This window comes from Camelus bactrianus, chromosome 7, assembly GCF_048773025.1.
Source record: "Camelus bactrianus isolate YW-2024 breed Bactrian camel chromosome 7, ASM4877302v1, whole genome shotgun sequence".
NCBI classification, from domain to species: domain Eukaryota; kingdom Metazoa; phylum Chordata; class Mammalia; order Artiodactyla; family Camelidae; genus Camelus; species Camelus bactrianus.
Window position 1 is genome coordinate 21,624,431 of NC_133545.1, and position 25,611 is coordinate 21,650,041.

At 43.8% G+C, this 25,611-nt stretch overlaps 1 protein-coding gene across 1 annotated transcript in view; it reads right to left on the minus strand.

Annotated features, from left to right (window-relative positions):
• Positions 1–25,611, minus strand: part of SND1 (staphylococcal nuclease and tudor domain containing 1) — a 379,670-nt gene that overhangs the window by 164,203 nt on the left and 189,856 nt on the right. Inside the window, exon 13 of the mRNA XM_010947574.3 lies at positions 14,846–14,956. Within this exon, the coding sequence (XP_010945876.1) occupies positions 14,846–14,956 (111 nt within the window). The remainder of the gene's footprint in view (positions 1–14,845; positions 14,957–25,611) is intronic.

Consider the following 25,611-nt stretch of genomic DNA (forward strand, 5'->3'; position numbering starts at 1 on the left):
GACTTGGCCGCTAGTTTCGGTTAACAGTGTGCCTGGAAATCAGAGAGAGCTCCTGAACTTGTTTCCAAATGAAAGGCATTGTTCCAGGCACAAAAGAATCAGTTGGAAGAGCACGTTCCTAAGGAACACAAGTAATAATGTTTCTTTCCGTGGTTAATCACACGAAACGTTTCCAACACAAAATATGTAGCCACACCAATTTGAATGGAAATAAGTTCCCTCCAGGTAAAAAGATAAGTTGCCTTGAATGAATCAAGAGTGTATAGAAAAATATTTTTAATAGTAGGAGAAAAAAATTAGCCAAGGCTACACAACTGACATTAAGCCTCATTTTCGATCAGTCTCAGGTTGTAATGACACTGGGCTTAGCTGGGGACTCTGGGACTCCGCCACGTGTCCGATCAGTAGGTGGCTGGTTCCAACCTCCGACCTTTTAACTCCGAATCCCTTGAGTGGTAGCTTCAGGGACATGATCACGCAAGTAACAATGAAGGACCACAGAATCAAAGCTGACAGGTACATCACCAAGTCACTCTGCTATTAGATGAGACCTCCGTGTGTACTGCCAGCCTGCAGACCCAAGCAGGGGATGCCGCTGTGTAAGGAGATTGAGAAAGAGACTCAAGAATGTACCTGCTCCATGAGCCAGACTTTCCAAATTGTAGAAAACAGGTAAACAGCTCAGACTAGACTCAGCATGTCAGGCTCTCACATTCTGACATTCTCCCCACTCAGGCTCCACTTAATGACCAGAAGTAAAGATCCTAACTTTCTGGATCAAATTTACAAACCAAACCGGGCAGGTGTTGCTCAGTGCAAAGTGGAGCAGTCATTTCTTCCATCACTCCCCATGTAGGGGAACTGTCTCTCACTCAACTGATTTGAAACGTCCTCTGTTCAGAAATGATAAACAAACAAAACACTTACCACCTAGTTTCCATTCCAGGATGAGAGTAAGAAGTTAAAGTACAGGATTAACAAGAAAAAAAAAAATCATCCACACACTCCAATCTGAACTGCTATTTCAAGTTTCTCGAATCCCATGGTTCCTCCTGGATTTGAATCAAAGGCTTCAGTTTTAGAAATTCCTAGGGGGTCAGAATTTCCCGTTTAATTTTAGTCCAGTGATTTGTCAATGTAGGGAGTCTGATGCTGATCATGGACCAGTGCTGACTCTTGAGGTTTAGCCCCTGGTCCCTTCAGGTTTGCAAGCTAACAGTAACTCCAACTCCCCCACCTCTCAAAGCCCTCTGGATACCCTGCCTTGTGTCCAGTTTCTACAGCCTCCTCTGCCAACAACAGGCCCTCTCTCTTTTGCTACTATAAACTCGAAGGTGTAGCCTTAGGAATAAAGCCTTTGAGAGGCAAGTTAAGCTCACTGCTACCCTGATTCTAACTCAGCTTTCTTCAAGGCAAGGCCAGCTAAGCTTTCTGCAGGTCCTGTGGGGGCAAAAACTGCCTACAGCCTTATCCTGTTCTAACAATGAGGACAACCAAAACAAATGGACCTGCTCAATAAACAGACGGTTCATGTGAGAACACTGCTGAACTCCCGGCCTTTCCTGGGTGCTGGAGAGCATCTCATATATTACGAGGGAAAAAGAACGGGCCTGAGCAGTAAGACAGAAAACAGGCTCTCAAGGAAGAAGCAGTGAGGTGGTAAACTGAAACTCTGCTTTTTTCTCTGTGACCCCAAAGTAGCTCTGTGCCAGAAGCAGAAATCCAGGCCTTCACCAAGATTAAACACGCTACCCAAAGGAGAAAAACAAAACATCCTGAAGCAGACAGCATGGATCACAGTAAACATGTGACATCTGAGACAGACTGGAATTCTGTAAAACTGTCTAAATATTAAGGAAAAAAAATTATGTTTACCTTGTTCCTAAGAATGAGTATCACTAGATACTTATTTGCATTCAGGCATTAATTCTGGAAAAATCTTCAAAGACATCATCTTTTCATATCTTTTTTTTTTAATTGAGTTATAGTCAGTTTACAATGTTATGTCAATTTCTGGTGTACAGCACAATTTTTCAGTCATACATGAATATACATATATTTGTTTTCATATTCTTTTTCACCATGAGCTACTACAAGATCTTGAATATATTTCCCTGGGCTATACAGTATAAACTTGTTTATCTATTCTATATATACCTGTCAGTATCTATAAATCTAGAACTCCCAGTCTGTCCCTTCCCACCCCCTCCCCCCATCTTTTCATACTTTAGATATGACTGCTATCTAAATTTCAAACACATTCATGAAGGAGCACCATATACAGACTGAGAAATAGTTCTTACTGTTAGCTCTTACCCAAATAGAGACAAAATTGAGAGTTAATAATCTGTACACACTAAGTACAACGACGCCCACCCAGGAAGCACTCTGAAGCGTAAGTGGTACACTGGACCCCGGCTGCCATATGTGAGGGGTCTCAGGGCAGTGAGCTCAATGGTCTAACACACCAGCTGGGGTCTCCCTCCCCGTGTCAAGACATCCCCAGAAAACCTCCTCCAGCCTGATACGAGGCCACAGCAAGGGCTTCTCCTTGAGAGAGTACCTGGGGGAACTGCTGGTGTAGAAATTCATGTTTGCCTCTCAAAGAGGTGAGGAACAAACACCACGAGTGGCAGGCTTACCACAGTGCTTTGCCAACAGGAATACAATATACACCTTTGTTTCAGGACGTAAGCATCCATACATGACACGACTGCCTATTACCAGTTGTATTTATGGAAAATGAAAACGTGGAGATCCTGGTCCTGGTGTCTTGCCATGATTTCTCGGTGGGGCTCCCCTTGCATCTGACATAACCCAGTTTACAGTGGGATATGTCTGGGGAGCTGTCTTTGGGACCTGGGAGGGTAAGCCAGGCGGCAGGTTTGCTTCCACTGATGCCTGCTCCACAGAGCAAACAGAGACTCCCCTCCCCGCACTTCCTGCAGGAGGCTGCCTCCACAGCGCCACATCTCTTTTTATTAGGCAGGGAATGAAACTCCCGACTTCTCAACTTCGCCTGCTGTGTCTGCTTAATAGCTGCTTTCTCACAAAGGCAGGCTGGAGCTCCGGCCAGCCAGGAGAAAGGAAGCAGTGGGGCAGAACACAGCCTGCTCCTCACTGAGGCTTTCTCCTCCCAGGAGCCGCATTACAAAGATGGAAAAGACCAGCAGTGTCAATAATGGACAGAAATCATCATCCGCCAGGAAAAGTGAGGCTCCGGCCACATACACACAAAGAGATATCAGTGAAGGAGACGGACGAAAACTCAGGTTTCTAGGTTGTTTCTAAAAGCTACAGCACATGAGAGGAACCTCATTCAGATCACCGGAAAACTCTTTCTTTAAACAACAAAGTCTGAAATCCTCCTGTGTGAGATGCTACTGCCTTCCCACTAGAAGACAGAACCATCAACTCTGCAAAGGCAGACAAGGGTGCTGTTAAAGGGAGATCGCCCTGCTACCTTAGCACAACAGGATGACAATCCAGCACTCTTAATGCAAAGAGTTTGCTCTATAGAGTAAACATTATAACTTACAACCTAAAATAGGTTTTGGGGTCCCTTGCGCAGGAGAAAAACCTCCCTCTCCAAGGCAGAAGCCTTAGTACCAATGACATTATGTGTCACCAGTTCATCTTGTGCCAACAAAGAGGCCATGATCTTAATTCCAATTCAATGATGGTAGGCTGTTATTCTGAACAAAAGGTTTTGTGAAACCTTCTACAGAAAAGGTTTTACAGAAAAAATTCAAAGAATGTACAGTTAGACCTAACCGTACCCCAATCCTAAAATAGTTGTCCTATGAGAAATTCTTAACCTGGCGACGTAAGTGAGCTTCACTTCAGATGCTGGGAGTATCTATTAGCTAACCTAAAACAGGAGTAGAATTACATATATGAATTGTTCTGGCGAATGGGAACTCCAACAGAGTTTTGCAGAAAGAACCACTTTCATACATAAAAGGGATCTAAAGAAAGTGATGGAAAGTACACAACAGCGGCAGCAGGGAATGACGAAGCCAGGGAGGCTCCAGAGCTGAGATCAGGAGCCCCTGAATCCAGCTTCCCTTTAACAACACAGTCTTGGTAACCAGGAACCAAAGTGTCCCTTAACTCTGCTTCTAATTCACTGCCTACATCCAAAACTTTTTTCCTTCCTAATTGTGCTCACTTCGCTCTTCTGTTACCCTCTTGGGCCAGGCCCTCACCAACTTATTCCAAGGTAACTTCAGGAGTATTTTAACCAAATTCACTCAGTCCCTTTCGACAGCGCACACCACTGCTCCATGACTTCTCCACAAAAATCTATTTCTAATCATTTTTTTCCCCTACTTAAATCCATAACAAAGACCACCAGCCTGTGACATCAAGTGGAAAGTATAATGCTTAGCTGTCACGGACCCCAGTTTATGTCTTCCCATGATTTCCACATTACTCCTTCTAATCCAGTTAGGTCCATTTTCTACATGCCCCCTACGTGCAAGTTATCCACTACACTGTCTTTATAGAGCCACGCTGGAGGAAGAAAAGAATGACAGCTCATCTGCAGCCATAACCAAACCACAATCATAGAACAGTTGTTGCCCGGGAATTTGTAACCTGAGGTCCTAGATGAGGGGCAGTTTGAAGGCTATGAACGTAGAATGATATGTGTGAATGTGTGCACGAATGTAATTATGAACGGCAATGTGGTACTTTCAAACTGTATCATGTGTTCATCTTTACTTCTACAGCTAGACTATGGGCCCCTTGAGGGTTAGGATGCTGTCCTTAATATCTGTCATGGTATTTAACATAGAGCTATATTCACATAGTTATAAACTTAGGGTCATCTAGTTCAGCTACTGTGTATCTAGTAAAGCTGAACAAAAGCCGGGTGACTAGTGCAGAGTGCTAAGGGTATTTCAAATCGGAGGCACGGGCAGTGCCAATGTGAGGGGAGGCACAAGAGGGGAGTGTATGGCTCTCCTGGAGGCACAGGTGTTTGATACACGCCCCAGGTCACAGACATCTTGGTCTTGCTACTTGGAGGGGTGCAAGGCGGAAGAGCTTGAAGCCGGGCCGCTGAGCAGACGCAGATGTGCACGAAGAACCAGAGCCTCACACTCCCCTCCATTAAGTCTCCTAGACCTAGAGGAGGTGGTCAACGGTCTCAACGGCAGGGAGCGGGAGCAGAGCTCTGGCCCCCACAAGAAACAAAACAGAACCAAGTGGTAGGATCATCCGGAACACCTACCAGGTAACACAGGATAAGTGACTAAGGAGAAAGGGACATAATTCCAACAGAAAAGGTTAAAAAGCAGAACAAAGAGTGAATAACTTCCTAAACTTCTAAAGGACCACTCGCCGTGTTTTAGATCACATTGATGAATACAGGGTTTCAGCATGAACCCAACACAGGTAACAGAGAAAGGACAGCAGCTTCCTTTGGCCCTTTTACTGATTCCTTGGCAACTGGAGGAAGCTACAGGGTCCTGACCCTCAGAAAATAAGACACAGGTACACAATGGTAGGTGGAGGTGCCAAGATTATGCAGCTGAATTTTCAACGCTGCATATCAGAATTACTGCTAAGACAGAAAAGATGGAGAGTACACAGACTAGAAAGGAGGAAATTGAGTCCTACAGTCAAGGCAAGGTGGGCAGACTAATGAGTCAGGAGGTATTATGAGGCATTGAAGCAAACAACAAGGAACTTGAGGTCATCACCTCATCTAAAACTAACATAAGACCAAACAAAGACACATGCTATAGCGCCACGTCTGACAGATCCACAGTGCTCAGGTAAGGAGGGGGCGGACCCAACTCCGCGGCAGAGAACCACCAGAGAGACAGCCCAGTACTAGACTGATGAGAAACACAAGCAAACCATGTCTTAGATTTGGACCAAAGGACTCCTAGAGCCAGGCAGAAACGGCCAGTGCCAGTCTAAAGGCTTCTTGAGAGGACAAGGTCTCAGAGAAAGATGAGATTAGCAGCAACGATAGCTCAAAACTGCCCCAATGTCACTGGTCTTATGCTTTTTTCATGTCCTGATCACCAAGACAATTCAGGCCCAGAAGAAAAGTGGGGGAAGGAATGATCCATAATTCTATTCCACATCATTAACATAATTTCTAAGTGTTTATACACACATAACCACCTACTTACACTTGAAGAAAATAGTGGGTGAAGTTTTGGAGCCCTTTTTTTCTCCCAGAAATAACTAAAGGAACACTTCTTTATGTTACTAGTTCTTTTTTAAACATCATTTTTAATAGCTGCACATATATCCATAACATGGATGCACATTCCATAATTTAATCAATTGCATATTGCTAGATACTTATGTGAATGTAATATTCCAGTATAATACTTCCAGTACTATAAATAATGCCACAAGGAAGAACTCTTAAATGAACTGTTAGGCACCTCCACTATTTATTCCTTAGAATAAATTCATACAAGTGGAACGGCTGGTCATAAGTCAGCAAAGCACTATTCCGTTTTCCACCTCCCTTCCCCAAGGCACCCCAGATAGAATAAGCCGTGCCTCGTGGACTCTGTGGATAAACCCTTCAACTTAGGTGCCCTTTTCCCACACATCCCAGAGACCCACTTATACCTCTATGCTTATAATTATTGTTGCAATCCAAACTTGCTCATACAAATCCTCATTAGACCATGCATTTTTGTTTTTATATATCAATGTGCTTGATAAAATATTTGTTACTGTAAAATGAACAAATCAGAGAAAATTTTAATGCTTTTTACTCAGTCAAAAGATGCAACAGACTTACTTTTTGGAAAACTGTTTTTCTAAGTGAGTACATTTACCGGGACCTGCTGGAAAAGGCTTAGAGCTGTCTGCTAGAGATTTGGCTCTCCGAACTTGATGCAGAAGCAAGAAACTTGGGAAGTAAGCCTTCTCAACTTCTGGGCCCAAAGCTGGAGGAGGGGAGTCGGGGGCAGCTTAGGGGATAATGTGTGCATGAGGGAGTTTACAAGAAATTTAGATGCAAAGAATCCTATAAATGAGAGAAATCTATGAAGATTTCCCCTTCACAAGTAGCTATAAAATTCTGTGCATTGATGTATCAGTGATTAATTATTTGAACTACAGATCTCCTGAGAGATTTCTAAGGATTAAAGCAGAAGTAGGCTAAGTGTATCTGTAATAGAGACTCAGCTCTCTGACCCACTCAGCCACCTGACACTGCAGATGAGGCACATCAAGGAAGCACAGCAACCCTCAAGATGATTTTGCATGAAATTAGCCAAGAGCTGGTGGAGGCTACTTAGAAGGAATTTAGTTAAGGAGCCATGAATGAGAGAGGGGTCAAAGGGAAGGCTTGGTGAGGAACAAGTATGGCCGGGAGGGAATCCAGAGATCCAAAGCTCATCCATTCCATACCTTATTCTCCACTGCCTATAATCACAATTGTAATTCCAATTATTCAATTAATGTACCACAAAAAGGATACACATTTTGATTTTTTTTTAAACAGCGGACATGAATTATTTGGGGCAGTGGTTCTCAAATTTTAATGTGCATCAGAATTGCCTGAAGAGACTGCCGGAACTCAACCCCAGACTTTTTGGTTCTGGGTTCTGGTCTGGGTGAGGGATGATGTGGGGAGATCTGAGAATTCACTTTTCTAGCAAGTTCCCAAGTGACAATGAGGTTGCTGGTCTTGGGACCATACTGTGGGAACCAGTGGTTTAGGGAGTCAAGTTATGAGACATTCAAAAAAAAGTCAAGGGTTATCATTTTATTGACATAATTTATTTTGAATTAAAATTATATTCCTAGTATGAGAATCTTCTAATGTAATCTTCGAATGTTCAAAAATACATTTGAAATATATTTTGAAACCTCAGATATTTTGGGGTTTTGTGAAAGGAGCAACAGCCTCTCGGGTGAGAGGAGTAAGATGGCAGAGAATGGACAAGGGGCTCTGGACAGACAGATGAACAGGGTGGGGGTGGGGTGCGCTGGGGAAAAAACCAAGTTATCAAGGAAGATTAGTCTAGAATAACTTCCTCTGAAGGAGTACAACCAGCGCAGACTAATAATTACAGATAGTATCGGGCAAGAAGAAGTTCATTATTTGACCATGACCTACAGAATGACCTATAGTATCTTGTGTACAACATAAGCGCTAATGGGTTCCAACTTCACCCCAAACCCAAGTCTCACAGCTTGAGTTGTATCAGATGGAACTGGGGGTGGGGAAGAAATATGGGGTAAAGAGCGAATAGATCCTCTTAATATCCTGAAAGAGAAAACTATTTGGAAATGGAGATATTATACAGCTCTCCAGAAGTGGCCATTTGTGCTGCCTTAAATGCAGATTGATTACTGCTATTTGGATGTTGAGTGCATCATCTTTTCCGAAGAAAGAGAAAAGCTAAATTTCCCCACATTCAGCTGTAGCGTCAAATCACTTCCCAGCACCAGCTCTTTTAATGCATTTTCCTGTTATCACATCCCCTTGCGATAGCTGATCTAGCCCTCTCCCCAGCAGTGAAACCCCCCACACTGGCACGTGCTGAATCCCGTTGGCAACCTCCTGGCTGTGCCACCTAACTGTAAGCCCCAGGCCGAGCGGGGCTGAGGAAGAACAGAAGCCGTTAGCATCCTGGAGAGGAGGAACAGCCTCCCCTCTGGTGCTGGCAGGATGCAGTGCAGCTGGGTGAAGAGGGCAGAAGCTCATCACCCAGCTCCAGCTTTCTAGAACGCTTGAGCTCCAAAAACCCACCCATACCCTGGCGTGACAGGAATCTACGATTCAACAGCCAAGGATGGAGAAAAAAGTCAAATTACAGTTCTGTTTTTAACAGTATTCAGTAGGGTCTAGTTTTATTCAAAGAGAATTTTCACTTGTTCAGGTCATTAGATCGAAAGTGAGAACTCTTGGTTTATTTAAAGCTGGACCATTAAACTGTTGAGAAGAACAGAGGCTGGACGGAAGAAATGAATTTCAGGGAGATGCCCTCATGGGACAATTTAATAGAAATGAGAGACGAAATAAAAAAGATGTAAGGCAGGTAGTGTTACTAATGCAGAGAGAGAAAAGAGGAGGAGGAGGGGCTATGAAAACAGGTAAGAAAAGAGAACAGGAGAAACAGCAACACCCAGAGGCTCCAGTCCAGTTGTTCAATGTGTGTCCCTCCGAGGTGGCGTGCTCTGTCAAGGCTCGAGTCTGTTCTTTTTTCTTCACCACCATTGTCCCAAAGCCTGGGACCCAGGGTACACTCCAGAAAATGGGAGTCTCTTGCCATCACGTGCAAGAGAAACCAGCCTTGAACAACTATCCCCGGTAGAGGAATGATTTGTTTTCTTGGAGAAATGGTTAACTCATGTGGTCTGTACACTTTGAGAGGAGGTATCAGTCTGAAATCTTCAAAACACAGACCAAGCTCAACACCTGTTCCCTCACAGGACTGGCAGGGAGATGAAACTTGCTTCATACCAAGGCGTTTAACAAATCAGAACTGTGTCAAACCCGCAGTGCTGACGTCTTGCAACGGAAACAAGAGTGCAAAAAAGTGCTGGTAAGTCTTCACCTTTTATTTGTAACCAAAACTGTAAATGCCGGTTAAACTGAAGGCACAGATGGGAAAGACCCTACCAAAATGTTTTGTGTTTTTTCAAGCACAAGACATTTTTTTCTCCCCGCCTATTTGACTTTTGGGGGAAATTCCCCTATAAACCGGGGATGGGGGGGAGTGGAGCTGCTCTGGCTGAATCAGGAGTAGAGGTCAAGCCCGCTTCTCTCCCAGTGACACTGGAAGTCCTTCAATAGAAACACAAAAGCCATTTTCAATTCACTGCTACAGGCTCCCGGCAGTTGATAAGCCCACTGAGGACCCAGCAACTGTCACCAAGAGATTCTTATCTGAAACAGTTTCCCTCTTTATAAAGACTCCAGGTACTGGCCTAAGGAAGAGTTACCAACAAGTTTTAGCCTTCTGATCAAAGTCTGTGATGGAACTGCCAACACAGATTTCCTAGAGGTTTAAGCAGAGAATTCTACAATAGGGTGGGTGCTGTCAAACGCTGGGAAAAACAAGAGAGATCTGATTTTAATGAAGGACCGATGTTTACAGGGTTCGGTGATTGGAGATGCGAAAGTCAGCGAGGCAGGAGCGCTAGTTGGTTTTGTTTTTAAAGGAAGGGGAGGTTGCAACGTTCGCTCAATCAGAAAAATGAGTCCCTGCAGGGCCTGGGAGGATAGGAAGCCAGAGCAAGAGCGGAGACGGGGCAGGCTTGTGCTTGCCTCTCAGAAACAGAGGATAACACTAAGTTTTCTCCATCTGCAGTGCGCCGGGCAAGAAAGGGAACGTACTGGAAAAGATAAGAGAGCCTGCCCTTTTCTCTTCTCCCAAGATAACCCTGACCTCATTATGTATGTCCAGAATGAATCTAAATTCATTAAATCTGCTCAGACACTAGACTGTTCAATACAATCGTTTTCTCACAGTAAAACTGGAGCATCAGTTTCTTTTCTGAATGTATACATCCTATCTTGAAATCACAAAATCTTAGAATTAAAAGGTGCTTTAAAAGGAATAAAGCACCAACTTCTGTGCTTTCCTGCAACAAACCACAGATTTTTAATAGCTTTCCAAAAAAATCTTAGAATAGTATACGTTAATATAAAGTTATTGGTAACTTTTGGAAAATGAACACAGATGATATCCTCCAGGTCAGGATGTCCAAGGCAAACAGCCAGGCTTTGATCAGACTCCAAGCACTACTACTCTTTAGTGTCCATAGCAAACTCAACAGAAGCCCATTAGGAAGATCTCTAGAATGCTAAGGGAATTCACATTCTGGCCTGTTTAAAATCAAACAGAATGTATTACACCAAATACACAGAACAGAGCTTGACAGATTTTGAAACATCTTAAGAGTATTAGAAGGGTCCCCATAATAACTCAGTATCTTGGAAATATCTCAGGAGGATGTAAGAGACTCTCTGAAGAAGTTAAAAGCCCCACCTTTAGCTCAGAACACTTATCAAGACAAAGCAGCAGACCTGCTGAGAGATACTGAAGTCAAACAAGAGTTGGAAACGTTGGGAAGTCAATATAGGGACGAAAAATTAGAATGGTGCAGAAAAGAACTGGTGTGACACACTGCCTAAGGAGCCCACACGATGCCCCTACACAGGGGAGACCAAGTTCACGAGTGCCATCAAAAAGTGGGGTCAGGTGCACCAAGTTCTCTTTACTAAAAATACGGAGGACACACAATGGAGCTCACCAACGCCTGGGACACAACCAACGGCTTTTCAATGGAGCCCACGAGGGAAGCGAGGCCGGAGAATACACACAGAAGTGCCAAACCCTTATCTTGCCAGGACACAAGGTAAGGCCGGAGGAGGCAGCTGATGACAGACAACTGAACCAGAAAGGCAGGGTGCCTGTTGGGAACTAGCGGCTTATTTCTCTTTTAGACAAAAAAGATGTGGCTTCCTCTACATGAACCTTGTGTTTGAGGTATATTGAGGGTTTCCCAAAAGCTGACAAGCACCTGAATGAAGACGCCGCCAAGGATCAGGCACACGGAACAGAGCTGCCGAGAGCATCCGAGCCCATTTCTAGTGGGCAAGTGGATGTGCTTGAGAATTCAGGCAACTGCAAACTGGTCGTCTTCCCCTCCTGTCTCACCTGGTCTCCCTGCTCACGCCTAACATGTCATTCCCTGAGCTCCATTAGATGATGTGAGGAAGGCCGGCCGATCATCCCCTCCCCACAGAGGAAGTGGTGGCCACAGCGCCCCGAGAAAGCTCGTCAAGTCCTGGGCAGGCAGCTGCGCTGACCCGAAAAGTCAGACGAGTTAACAAGCTGCCCTTTCCCCAAAGCTTACAACGTTTCTCTAAAAGGATTAATGGCCAAGCAGTGCTCTGGAAAGCCAAGTCAATGGAAGAGCACTGCGCACCAGTGCTGATATCACTGGTGATAACCAGAGGGGAAAAACAGGTAGCCAGGGGTCGGGGTCAAAGAAGTCTCTTGGGATCAATATCCTTGTGGGGAGTCTCTTGGGATCAGTATCCTTGTGGGGAGGGACTCATGAGAATGCTGGCCTTGCCAGGTTACCTTCCCCCGTTTATTATTTACCCAAAGAGTTCCAGGATAAATGACTTGCTATGTACACAGCAGATGTTATTAATTTGGCCTTTGCTAAAGCATTAGATACAGCACCTCAAGAAATTTTACTTGGGAAATTAATTCAGATTGGCTGGGTTCAGTACACAATCACTGAAGATTAAAAAGGGGCTGAAGGATGCTAAACAAAAGACAGTTAAGTGACAGTCCATGCGGTAAGAGACTTGGGGTCAACACCAAAGCCATTCTTGTTTAGTGGTTCTATTCAGGGCTGAGGGAAGGAGTAAACAACTCGCTAATGAGATCTGCAGAGGACACTGAGCTGGGAGGTGGAGGAACCGCATCAACGGGGACATAAAATTACAAGGCAGAGTTCAACTGGAAAAAAACACAGCTCATCTATCTAGGGGAAAACCACCCTAAACTCAGATAATATCCTCCAGCCGGGCAGGATGAGGGGCCGAAGCAGCATGTCAAAGGAGCTCTGACAAGCTGTAGCACGGCACAAGCACAGAGAGACGCTTGGGCAACACGGGGCGTGTCTCACAGGGGACTGAGGGCTTCAAACCGAAGTCAATGCAAAACAAAGCCGTGTTAGAAGAGATGTGGTCTTGAAGAGAGGTTGGCTTTATTATTTTTCCAGAAAAGGGGACATTCCACACTGAAAATATTCTTCAATGGCTACAAAGCCACCACTCCTACCTGGCCGGTGTGCTGGTCTTCCTCGAGTCTTAATTCACCTCGCTGGGGGTTTGCATCTGGAAGAAAGCGCTGGGCCGCCTTCCTGGGGCTCGCTGACAGCTCTGCTCTGGGTTCACGCCGGCCATCTCCCCCGATTCTGAGGTGTGTACCGCCTCCTAGCATTGCCTCACACTGGCTGGGGGAAACGCTCAATTTCCCTCCGTATACTCAACCCGCAACAGTGCCGTGACCCCAAAGCCAGTTTTTCCACCATTGGTCTGGAAGCAATGGCTCAACACAATTATCTCTAGGCAGCTCACTGCTTTAACAGGTAAGCATCTTGTTACATTCCTTCAGCTCAAAAGGAGTACCAGACTAAAAAGGCTTTTTTTTTCTTCTTAAAACCCAAAAAACTTCACTATCTCTGCATACTCATTAAACATTATAGCACAACATAGCTTCTTCCGACAGCATAATAAGAGAGCTTGTTGTGGCCTCACTTTCCAGAGCAGCCAGGCGAATTATTTTCATGCTTACCCGCCTGTCAGAATTAAACATTCACCAGTGGCAGGGTGAACCCAAGGCGGAAAATGGGACTCTGTCTAGATCCCACTGTATTGCTAAGTGCTCCTACTACTCTCGGGCTGCACAACCTCCTCTTCAAGTTACCTCCAGATCAGACTGAGCATGCCCAGCGCGGACTGAAGGCCAGTCTAATCACTGCCTGTTTCCTAGAACAGTTAGATCATCAAATAGTACTTAGGGATGTGAAGCCACATTTCCCACTATGGGTTCTTTCAGCCCAGCTGGCTTAGTGATAACACAGGCAGGGAGAGAAGAAAAGGAAGTGAGCAAGGATTAAGAGAAACACCAATTATGGATGATGTATCATTATTTTATATTAGACATTAATGAGCCTTAAACAACCAAAGACACTGAGCTTTGCGCTCAAGAATTAGGTCCTAGGCAAATCCTGCTGGGAAAAGCCCATGAGAAAGAGTCCAAAGAACCACAGCGGCCTGACAGACTGATTTCTTAGCTGACATTCTGTGCGACATTCTATAGATGCCCTATTCAACAGGACGCGAGATAGTGTTAGAGGTAAATGTCACATATCAGGGCAGTGTTCTGGGCCAAAGAGCAAGAGAGGTGATTTCAGCGACAAAGCTTAAAGCACAGATGACATGCACTCAGACTCATTCCTCCTCTAACTGGAGAGCAATTAGACCTGGCAATTACCAAACTTCTAGAACAAACTAAGTCCCAGTTCACAGAAAATGCTTTGAAACAATGGATGTATTTTGAGTCCAAACAGTCTGCGGAGCTGTCCGAGGCAGTCCGGCAACTGTCACTGTGTTCTTGCTGTTTCCTGGGAAGTCTGGAAATCACTCAAGGACCAGCACCGCCCAGTGGCAGAAGTCCCCGGGAGAGAGCCTTGAGGAATGTCACGGGTAAGAAATACTGCTGAGCAGTACATGTGTCCTTGGGGCAACCAGCCACAGGGATGAAGGACGAAAGTAAAATGTCACAGGGTTTCTCATGAATGCTCTCCTGCCAGCTGTGAGACGTGTGAAACTCAAACTCATTTCCTAATAAATGTTTTCATTTCTGCTGTACACAACAAAAGGTCGAGAGATGATGAACATGAGGGCTGTGGGGCAGAGGACTCTGGAGGTGGGGACCTGAGGCAGACGTCCTGCCCTGGAAGCAGGGCGTCACTGCTAGTCCCGGGGAAGGGTGGGATGGTGATGGTAAGAATATCCCACTAAGTCCTTTCTCATCTGTGATTCATTTCACGACATCTACATAAGACAGTATTTAACAGAGGCCTATTTTGCAGATTTCAAAAAAAAATGGAGGCCCAAGTGTGCACACTGAAGGTTACCCAGTGAGTTTGAAGCGAGCCCCCCCCCTTTTAAATGGGGAACACCTGGAATGATAAAGGAACACAAGCTTTCTCAGTGCGTTGTTTTCTGTCGCATTCCGCTCAGAGACAGGCAGGAGAGTAAGAAAGAAAAACATGGGGCTGTGGGAACCCAGGAGTTGACTTTAATAATTATTCACCTCACCTGGCTTCTGCAGCGAGCAGTTCGTCATAGTGAGAGGACCGCTGGTCGTCATCCTGCCGGTATCTGATCACCGTGGCTAGACCTTTGCTGACAAGGGCCTCAGCGATGTTTCTGCAACAGAAAAGATAGGTCAGTGAGCACTCAAGGTGTGTATGGGACTCAGTCAACAGAAATAATAACGGTTAGCACCTGGAGGTCTTAACGCATCCTGCCAGAGGGAGGGAGACGCCAAGGATTTCAAGACCAATGAGTTGCTAAGCTAGAAATCCAAATAAAAGGTGGAATAATCAAGTCCTCTAGCTCAGCATTTTTCTGGTTAGTACAGTCAGATGCTCTATCAATCTATACATACAACCTAGCAGAAAAGATCTGTCAAGAGCCCACATTAGGCAGGGCTATTTACAGAATCTTATAAACAAGCCACTACCCTCAAGAAAAGTCTGCTCTAAAGTATCAGGCACACAGATAAAAAACAAAGCGCATAAAAGCATGACCTAAATTTCTCAAAATCTCCTTTCTGGCCTATCCTGCAACTAGAAAATACCGTGTTCCAGTTTGGCAATGTTAGAAACGCTGGTGTCATGGAACATTCAAAGTGTGTCTCTTCTCATTGGAACTCCTGACGCTGGCTCTCCCACCCCAAGGGGGTTTGGAGGAGATACGGCTAGGAAGAAGTTGGGGAAGAGGTGCTGTGGTGGAATGAAAGTTCTTTATAAAAAAAAAAAAAAAAAAAAAAAAAAGGCATGAGCAAGGGGAACAAATAGAATAAAGAGTATAAAGTCTGAGATGACCAGCTTTGGAACAATACTCCAAACAGTTCCTTCAGGACCATGGAATATTCAGATTAGAATCCTGCTTTAAAACCACTGTCAAAGGCACCGAATTGTCTTTCTTCACTAGAATAAGAAAGAGGTGCCACTCTAAGTGGCTTCCATCCACTCAAAAGAGAACACTGGAAATGACTCTCCAACAACTAATGAAGCCTCCTGTCTGCATGATTCATCCCCAACCTGGAGAGGGACCTTTGATGTGAAAAAATGGAACTGCAACAACAAATTTTCAAAAATTACCCATAGCAAGTACTGCAAAACAAGAGGCAGGATACCACTGGGGGAGAGCGGCTGCTATGTCTTTCTTTGTGTCTGTCATCATTACACCAAAGGCCCCACTCAGACCATCTGGTTAGCTGCCCTTTAGGGAGGAGGTATGGTAAGCAATAGGCCACTGGACCATATGCTATGATTTAGTGTTGCTGGGGAGTGTGGTTAACTCTCAACACACTAGGGTTCTTAGAATCTCAGACTGTGGAGATGCGGCAAGCTGGACTAACCAGTCTGTGTGCGTGTTTAAGCCACCGAAAGGTTCTCTTCATCAAAACCCAAGGATTTACTTTAAAATAAAAAAGGAGAGGAAAAAAAATATGTGCAAATAGAGAAAGGAGGAAAAGATGCTGTGGCTGATTCTCTCCTCATTATGTGCCCCTCTGCTGCCTGTTTATCTACTGCCAGCAAGATATTAATATCTCCAAACTGCCACGGAATTAGCACTTCTCAAAATCCACTCCCACAAAGAGGCTGCTTTGCTGGCCACCCTGTCTCCTGAGTCACTGCAGGAGCGTGCTGGCAAACGCTGTCATTATCACAGAGTTGAGTTTGGCAGCCCGGAGAATGCCAACAGCCCCAAATCAGCAGCTGTAAATGCTGATGTATGGGGAGAATTTAACTGAAGGTGCCACCCAAGCCCCACAAGGGCAGGAGGGAGGCTCCGCCCACCAGGAGGCCAGAGAGAAACCGGGGACAATTCCATTCGTGACAGGTTGAGATGTGCTAGTGATTTGAAATGCCAGAAGAACAAAGACATATTTGCTACTGCATTTTGAATAACTGCGCGTTGACATTTCACAGTCAATATGTGGGGTCTGGAGGAGAAAGTTGGAATGACAGAGCAGGCAGGGGAAAATTCACACAAATAAGCTTCTGTATGAAATGCTAGAGAACACTAAGCAAAATGGCACAAATGTTTAATGATCCACCCTCGTTAATGCTGCTCAAATCAATTCACAGTATTGAATTGAGTTCCGGCGTGGCCAGCCGAGCACCCACGGCACAGCCCTTCCCTTCCCGCAGGGATCTTGCTGTCTGGATACTGCCAGTAACATCTCCAAAACCAGTTAAGGCCCCAGGTTCTCAACTCCACAACATGCCCACCACTTTCTCTCTAAAGCTGCAGTATAAGCCATGTTCTCTTAGCTTCATTCCCCTAAATACAGACTTCTGGAGGAACGGTTGTGATGCTAGTACGGAGAGGGGAAAAACGCAGGAAACAGCAACAGATGTCATTGCTGGGCGCTTACTGTGAGCCAGGCATGCGAGACTCACATGTCTTTTCTTCTTGGGGTGTGCTCCCCTGGGATATCGTACCATATTACAATTAATTCATCATCCAGTTCCCAGTATGAGGTCTGAGAGGGCAAGGGCTGTGTCTCTATTGCTCTGTACCCAAGTATGAGAAAATCACCTGATCGTTTTGGAAGAGCATTGGAACATTATTTCTTATCCTCAGCAATTATCAGCCAAGCTTGCCTAGCATAGAATTAAGGACAAAAGATTTCTCCATGCCTTCCCAGCTTTTGTCTTTCTCCTCCCCATTATCTAAGATTTGTATTTAAAGAGAATGAAAGAGAGACAAATAAAATGGAATTAGTCTAGATCCATGTACTTGACTCTCTCGTTCATTTCTCTTGGCCACTAATGAAAGGTCAGGAGACTTCCCCCTGGCCAAAGATGGCTCAGAACCCGACACTGGTGTATCGATTCGTTGCCCAGTAAGTAAAGAGAACATTAAATTATATGCCATGACATTATGCTGCTTTAGACAAATTTATAAGTTCTGCTTTCTTGAGTGTTATCAGTAATTCTCCTCCAATTATACATGTCTGGCTCGAATGGATAATTCACAATCAGCATACAAAAGGGGACCTAATAGCTCTGGAAGTCTAGCAGGAAATCATCTGTCTTGGTATCAGCTAGAAACACAAAGAGAACTAGTGCTGGGAACAAGATGCTTCTCCAGACTCAAGGAGAATTTTAGGTTATGTGAAGAGTGAACCGTTTCCACTAGGCACGATCAGCTGTTCCTGCTACAAGCACAAGCAACACAGGTCTCACGTACAGGATCTCTCAAAAGATTGCCATGTAGTTGGCATCTTCCCCGCCCAGCCATTTCCACAGCAAGCAGGTTACACAAAGCTCTTTCCCATTATAAGATACCTTTGAAACCATGGGGTACTGTATTCTGCCAGCATGGAGAAAAGGTGTTTTATGCTCATACATACATGGGATTCTTAAAAAGAAGAGTTCGGTCACAGTAAGCTGTAAATTATCATATTTTTGCCTGTCTTCCCCATCCCTTGGCCCCAAACCCAAGATTGAAAGTAATACTCTATATATTAACTTAGGATCAGATAACTGACTATATTACCTAGATTACTTATAAGTATGTGCAATTTTGAAACAAACTTACAGAAAAGTAGCACATACAGTAAACAAAGAACATGCTGTCCTTCAATCCACCTGAGAACAAAAAACTGACCTGTTGTACCATTATCCTGAAACCTTTCAGCTTTCGTATGTTTCCTACAAACCGGAATATTTCCCTACATAATCAGAAAACTGTGGCTTGAATCAGGATATCAATATGGATGCATCGCTGCCATCTAGTCCATAACCTTGTGCAGATTTTACCAACTGTTCCAATAGAGAACTCAGGGGAACACAGAACTAGTTCAGAATCAGGTGCTGCACTGAGTTGTCCTGTCTCCTCAGCTGGAACAGTTTCGTCAGTCTTTCTTAGTCCACCACGGCCTCAGCACTGTTGAAGAGTACAGGCCAGTAATTTCGGCCTGTCTGATGTCTCTTTGTGATCACATCCGAGTTATAAATCTTTGGCAGGAATATCACAAAAGCAGTGCTGTGCTCTTCCTGGGGCCTCCTATGAGATGATGCACAATTTACTGATAATGTTCACTTTGATCACCTGATTAGGAGTGTCTAGGAGGCTTCTTCACTGTAAAGTTATGCTTTTCCTCTTTATAACAGATATTAAGAGACACTCTACACTAAGTAATTTTCACCAAACTCCCAAGTTATTCATTATGTGTATCAGTATACTGTCATGAAATATTTTATTGAAAGGGCCACATAATCCACTGCCACCAGTATTCATTCCAATGCTGAAGTTTTTCGCAATTTGGCCAGTGGGAGCCAGGTCAGGCTGGCTCCTGTGTCCTATGGACATGTCCCCCGTCATTCTTTGAGCTCCTTGCTTTCTGGCACATGTTCCAGGCTCGTCTTGCACTGTTTCCTGCAGCTATGAAATTCACCATTTACCTAAGCAGTCCATACTTACATTTTTTTCTCTAAATGTTGATTTCTGTACCTATAACTACTGAAAACCATGTGTGGCAGTCATGAAAACGTGCCTCTCGGACCTCTGACTACAGGAAGCATAACTGGCTAACAGCCCCAGCTGCTGTGCTCTGAAACCCATCACTGTTTCAGCCAAGGCTATGCCTCCCACCAGCGGCTTCTAGCCAATGACTGCGTGCAGTGGAGATACCAAGGCAGACCTAGTGCAGAGAGACCTGGGGCTGCTCTGATGGGCAGTGTTGGCTTCAGGATCCCTTAGATTTGCTGAAACTCCTAAAACTGACCACAGCTCAGGCTTTTCAACCTTCCATCCCTCCCTTCTCCACAGAGGTTAGGTACTCACAGCCTCCGCCAGCTCCCTACCCATCTTCCCTCAGAGTTTTCCCCAATCAGCCTCTTGTCTGTTTAATCCTGTCTTGGCATAGGCTTTTAGGAGAATCCGAATCAATGAGTTCACAAAGGTTCCTACAACCCTCTTCCAACACTCCAGGGTTCAGTGTAGTTTTCTTCCTTTCCGTATCTGTACCTGCCCCCTTCTAACAGTGCGAAGCTTGGCCTCCATTATACTTACTACTTTTACTTATATGAATATCTTCTCTAAGCACACATACAGTGTCTCACTTACATATTCATTGACTTCCATGATTTGGTCCTACTGCAGAGCTAATTTAAAGGGTATACACTACTTGTTAAAATAAAACCTGGGGTAAACGGATAAGTATGTTTCAAGAGTGGACATAAAGCATAACAGCACCTCTCTCACACGCACACGACACACACACTGCCCATCCTCCATCTGAGTAAGGATAACATAACTCTCAATGGCTCTGGCTCACAGATCTCTATCTAGCTATTTGAGCTTAACATTTTCCACTTAAAAACCATCAACATTTTACCAGTCACTGAAGTGTCCATGGAGATTACAAAGCAGAATACTTCCTTAAGGCAAACAAACATGGAAACACACATTCAGAATAAAGTAAGTCCATAAAGAAATGCCCTTATGGAAAAACAAACAAACAAATGCCTTTACACTATATTTTAGTCAACGCTAAAAGAAACAGAAGATGACTAATACCTCAATTCCTTTATAACAGTCACATCGGCTATAGCAGAGGCCCGTCTCTTACATGTGTGCACACATAATTTCGTTACCAGAACTTCAAGGCCCTGTGGGTCAAATTTCATAAACTGAGCATAAAATGCACCCCATGGCTGTTTACTGTCAGAGAATGTGACCCAACAAGACATCAGGTGTGTAGCCTGGGCCTCTGCCACCCAGGACCCGCAATGACTCCAGCACCATGTGCTGGAAGACTGCCTCCACTTCCCCTCCATGCTGGCTGTACCTTGGCCACAAGGACAGGCTTTCTCACAAGGGCTGAGATGGAGAGCCCCAGATGCCAGGGTTCCAACACCGATTTCTAGCATACCAAATGCTCATCTCACCTCTCCTTGGCTGTACAGGAATGTTCTACCGTGGGGCTGAACCACAGGGAACTGACAAGGGGCTGACATCCTTCTCTGCCAACAGGTGAGAGACAAGGAAGGAGGGAGAGGTCACCACAAGATTCAATGAGGCTGAAAGCAAAGAGGACCGGAAAAATATTCTCAGAACGTGAGGTCCACCTTCACTCACATATCTGGATAATATGGGCTCTCGGTCTGAGAGAGAGTGAAGAAATGAAGAAAATGATTAACAGCTAACAGGTTCCGAAGCCAGGTTCCCTTCCAATCTTCTCTGCAAACTCCCACTAAGACCTCTAATAACCATGTCAGGCAAGTACCTGCCAATTTCAGGCTGGAGATAAACTTGACTTTTACAGGCTGACAAAACAAGACTATAAAGGGTGCGAGTGAAATTCTAAAGGAGAGGGATCTACAGACCATGGGCAATGAACAAACATCTTTACTGAGTGACTGGTTTTCAACCAGGCCTCAAACTAGGAAACAGTCTACAGAGCCAGGGGTAGCCTCTATAAGCCAGCATAACGACACCTCCAAGGGGTCACACCCACCCAGTGTCTTTTATCCTCCAATCTCGGATTGAATCCCTGTGAATCTGGAACAATGAGTTTCCCAATTTTTTCTCAAAATGCATCCAGGAGGCGCTTCCCACATAACCAAGCAGCATATGCAGACAGGAGATTCTGTTTTAGAAACACCAATAATTAGAACCATCTGAGGTGGCACAGCATCCTTTATAGATTTCCCAAATCTCTCTTCCACTGTCTTCCCTACATTTTCTCTCACCCATTAAACTAATGTAATTCTAAAAATAACTAAGATAGATTTTTATTTTATCTTTTTAACAAGTCCTGTCACCAGAGGATCTGGGCAGGGGCTAGAGACTTTCCCAGAACTCATAACACAGATCAAAAACAAAGAGAAAGATTCCAATGCCTCCATGTCCTTAGTCAGGCTTGAGAAACTACAATGGAATGAGAGAGGAAAAAATAGCAATTACCAAGAGCTGCACTGGGCACCTGGAGTCTTAGGGCAGGACATACTCACTCTAGACTCAGAGCCGAAGGTGACTGCTTTTTGTCAACCCACCGCCCCACCAGCAGCTGTGGTCATACGGAACACAAAACCTAGCATGACTCATGAAGAAGCATGACCCCAGAAAGCCAGACTCAAGAACATGCAAGTACAGAATGGACTGACCTGAATAGCCTTAGAAGCTGATTAATCAAGCAAAAGAAAAGCACTCTTCCGAATAAAACACTACAGTTAAGTTTTAGTTCATATTTAATGAGCATTCATTATATATGCAGGTTCTAAACATAACTGGTCTACCAATGAGAGCACGTCCCATTGGAGTTGAGATTGTGAAAATCAGTAACTTAGGAACAAGGACTGTGTCTTTGTTTTTCCATGAATCCTAATCATTCTTCCTCATGGGGAGGGAGATGTGGAAAGAAAACAATGAAGACTGATATGGATTTAGTCCAATTTGAAGACCCCAAAAGAATGTATGATTGGAATGAAACCAAAGCAAATCCATAAACCAGTCTGGCAGAAATGAAGAAAGGAAAGAAAGAATGAAAGAAAGGAGGGAGAGAGGGGAGAAAGAGGAGAAAGGGAAAAGGAAAAAAAAAATCATTCCATGTAAAAATTACTGCTTTGTAGACAGATAAATCCTTGAATCCCCAACACATCATCCATCTAAACTTCCGTATTCCTAACAGACTTACTCCTGAGCATGGACAAAAGCCTCTCCAGCTTCAAGGCCATGATCCACTGAGCACCAATAACACTCTTCAGTTTGGGAAGAAAGAAATAAAAGCAAAGATATCTAGGGATCAGGGTGTAAAAAGTGGGTGATGAAGAGATGTCACTCCATCTTCAATCTGCCAAGAAGAGCTAATTCTCTACCCCGAGATGTGTCTGAGCCACATCATCCCCATTCATCACCCTATTTCCACCCAGGTCCTACACGAGGGCACAGCGACCCTTGCTCACCTGAAAAAACAACTAACAGACAGGAAAATAAGACAGAAATATACTTGGAAGCCATAGAATTAAACACCTAATTCACTTCCTCACTCGGGCTGGTGGAGAGAATAGGGTTGAAAATATGGGTCAAAACAATTTTCAAAGGGAAGGGGAAGAAACAAAACACCAGAGAGTCATGCTTACTAAATAGACAATTTTATTCTGCCCCCAGGATTTCTGAAGGATTGTAATCTTATTGTCACCTCTTAGGTGATAGTTTCATTTATTCAGCAATATTGCGGCAATGGCTTTATAAGACAGGAAAACTGGTATTATACTCTATTATGCCAGCTCCTCTCTGAGGATTGCTGCACCTCCAGGTCAGCAACATATTTGAGGAGGCTAGGCCACGATAAGCCTTGGCTGAAGTATGAGGTGCATACTATATGTAATAAGTAGCAATAAAACAATGCCACCTTTAAATATCTAATTATTTTCCCACATCTCTGGTCCTCAAAATAAGAAGAAAACAATGTCTGTTTCATAGACAGAAACTGCAGGGGCTAACCTGGCTCTCCCTTCTACTACAGGACAGAATGAGGGGTACAGACCCAAACTGATACTCTCTCTATTGGACCATCATGTTTCTTTCCCAGAACAATTCAGACAGTCAATCAAACACTGGATCTAGCTTGAAGAACGTAAGCTGTCTAATAAACATGCACTTCCAATCCAAACCGGTCCCCTCTCGTTGCTAAATATGCCACGCATTTACATTTCAAGCTATTTGCAGGACATGTGAATTTGCATGACTCATCACCATGTAAAACTCAGCATTTCAAAAATAAAACTCACTTCCCTAGATTAAGACCTTCTGAAACCTACCAAATCAGCTCATTCTCCTAACATCTCTAATTGTGGGGCCTTCATATTCCCAGTCACCTAGACCTGATGTCTCTCTCACTCCCATATAAAATCAGTTGTCCAGACTTTGAACTCAAATCTCCATTGTTTCTCCCATGACCATCTTCGATTCTATTGTCTCTCTAACCCAGCTGTGGCTCCCACTGCTTCTCCCCTGGACCACAGCCTCCCTCTACCTTGGCTCCTTGCAAAGCTGACCAATCTCGAGCACTGCCAGTTTAATCCTCCTGAATTTCATTCTCAAGCCCACCATAATCACAGAAAACTAGTCTGAAATTTTCCAATAATATTTTCAGATTTAATGAACATCTACTGGGTGTCTACCATAGGACAGGCTTCTAAACACGTATTAACCTAATCCTTCTGTAGCACTACAGAGGTTATAAGTATGTATTTCTTCAAAGTATATATTTCTTCTCCAGTTTCAGGCTTGTTACCAGTAATCCTGCTAGTAAGTAGCAGAGTCACAATTAGAAGCCAGACTTTTCAAAATTTAAAATCCAGTTTTCTTTTGACAACAGTGCCACAAAGTACAGGTGACAGACTATTAAAGTAGCATTCGACAATGGGGCCCCCCGTCTACCTCTCTAACCCTATTCTATCAAATGCCTTTCAACTTCCTGTTTCAGCCCAACTGGCTAAGCCTCACAGTCTCCCCATCTCAGCTCCTTTGGCTGCGCCATTCATTTGGTGCTTAGCTTTTACTGCTGCGTGTTATCATCTTCCTTTGTGAATCATATTCCCTATTGGTCCAAAAAAGAGCCAAACACTTAGTAGGCACTCAATAAACATTTATTGGCTAGCTGATTTCATTCTGAGTTCCCAGAGGGTTCTGTGGGCGGTTCCATGAAAACAAAATAACTGAGTCATAGAATTGAAGCAAAAAGAGTCCACAGAGATAAACTAATCCAAAACCCTCCATAGACAGATGAAGACAGACCGAGAGAGAAACCCTGAAAATTGTTAAATGAGTCGTCTAAAAAAGAAAAGAAAAGAAAAGAAAAAAAAAAAAAAAACCACAAAGAGCACCACCGTCGCAATGTGTATCAAAGAGCCTTCTGATTCTCAGTCTATTTCCCTTTATTATGCTGCTGTCCTTTTAAAATTCTATAAAATAGTAATAAATATATTGTGCACATGAACTATCAAAGACATCTTAATATATTAAAAATTTATCAGCACATCAAGAATATCCATCCACATCATATTATTAATTTGATCACTAACAATCCTACTAAAATATATATTCACCATTTAATTATAATAATTTGCTTGCCTTCTGGGGATTCTGAAGACTTTTTTTTCCTTCTCTGTATTCCAAAACAAGGCTTAAATGTTGATTGTAGGCATAGTATGTTTTCTTCATCCCTTATTTTCTCTGCTCCTCTTCCTTTGAGAGTTAAGATTTTACAAAACAGCAGCGTGAGGCAAAAACCTCCTTAAAATTCTCTCCCTTAGTAACAGTGGAGTGTATGGACTGATGGTTTGCATAGCCACTCAGGGGGCTCTTGCACTACCACCGTGCTGACTCCTGAATCAAGTCACTGATCTACAAGAGCTCCTGCTACACGAGACTGTAGTCATTCCACACTTTCAGGCATAATATAGTCTTTACATTTGTTTGAAAGCCAAATAGTCGTGTTAAATGATGAATTTAAGCAACAACTGCCTTCCCCCTTTCCAAGTGAAGAATAAAAGCCAATTTAGGAATATCTATGAACATACTAAAATGTGGAATATATGGAAGGTGAACACCTAAAAGTCAAGAAGATACATATTTATGTTTTTACAAACTACTACTGTATTCAGGTAGCGGGATTATAGGTGATTATAAGAATGAATGAATGAGGTGAATGTGATGTATGACTACTGTTACTAAAAGATACTCTCTTAGTTTCTAAACAAAAATGAAATAATTCATTTTCTTAATGGAAAAAACAAATCAGAGGCCCTAAACTGCTTAAAACAATTTCCTAA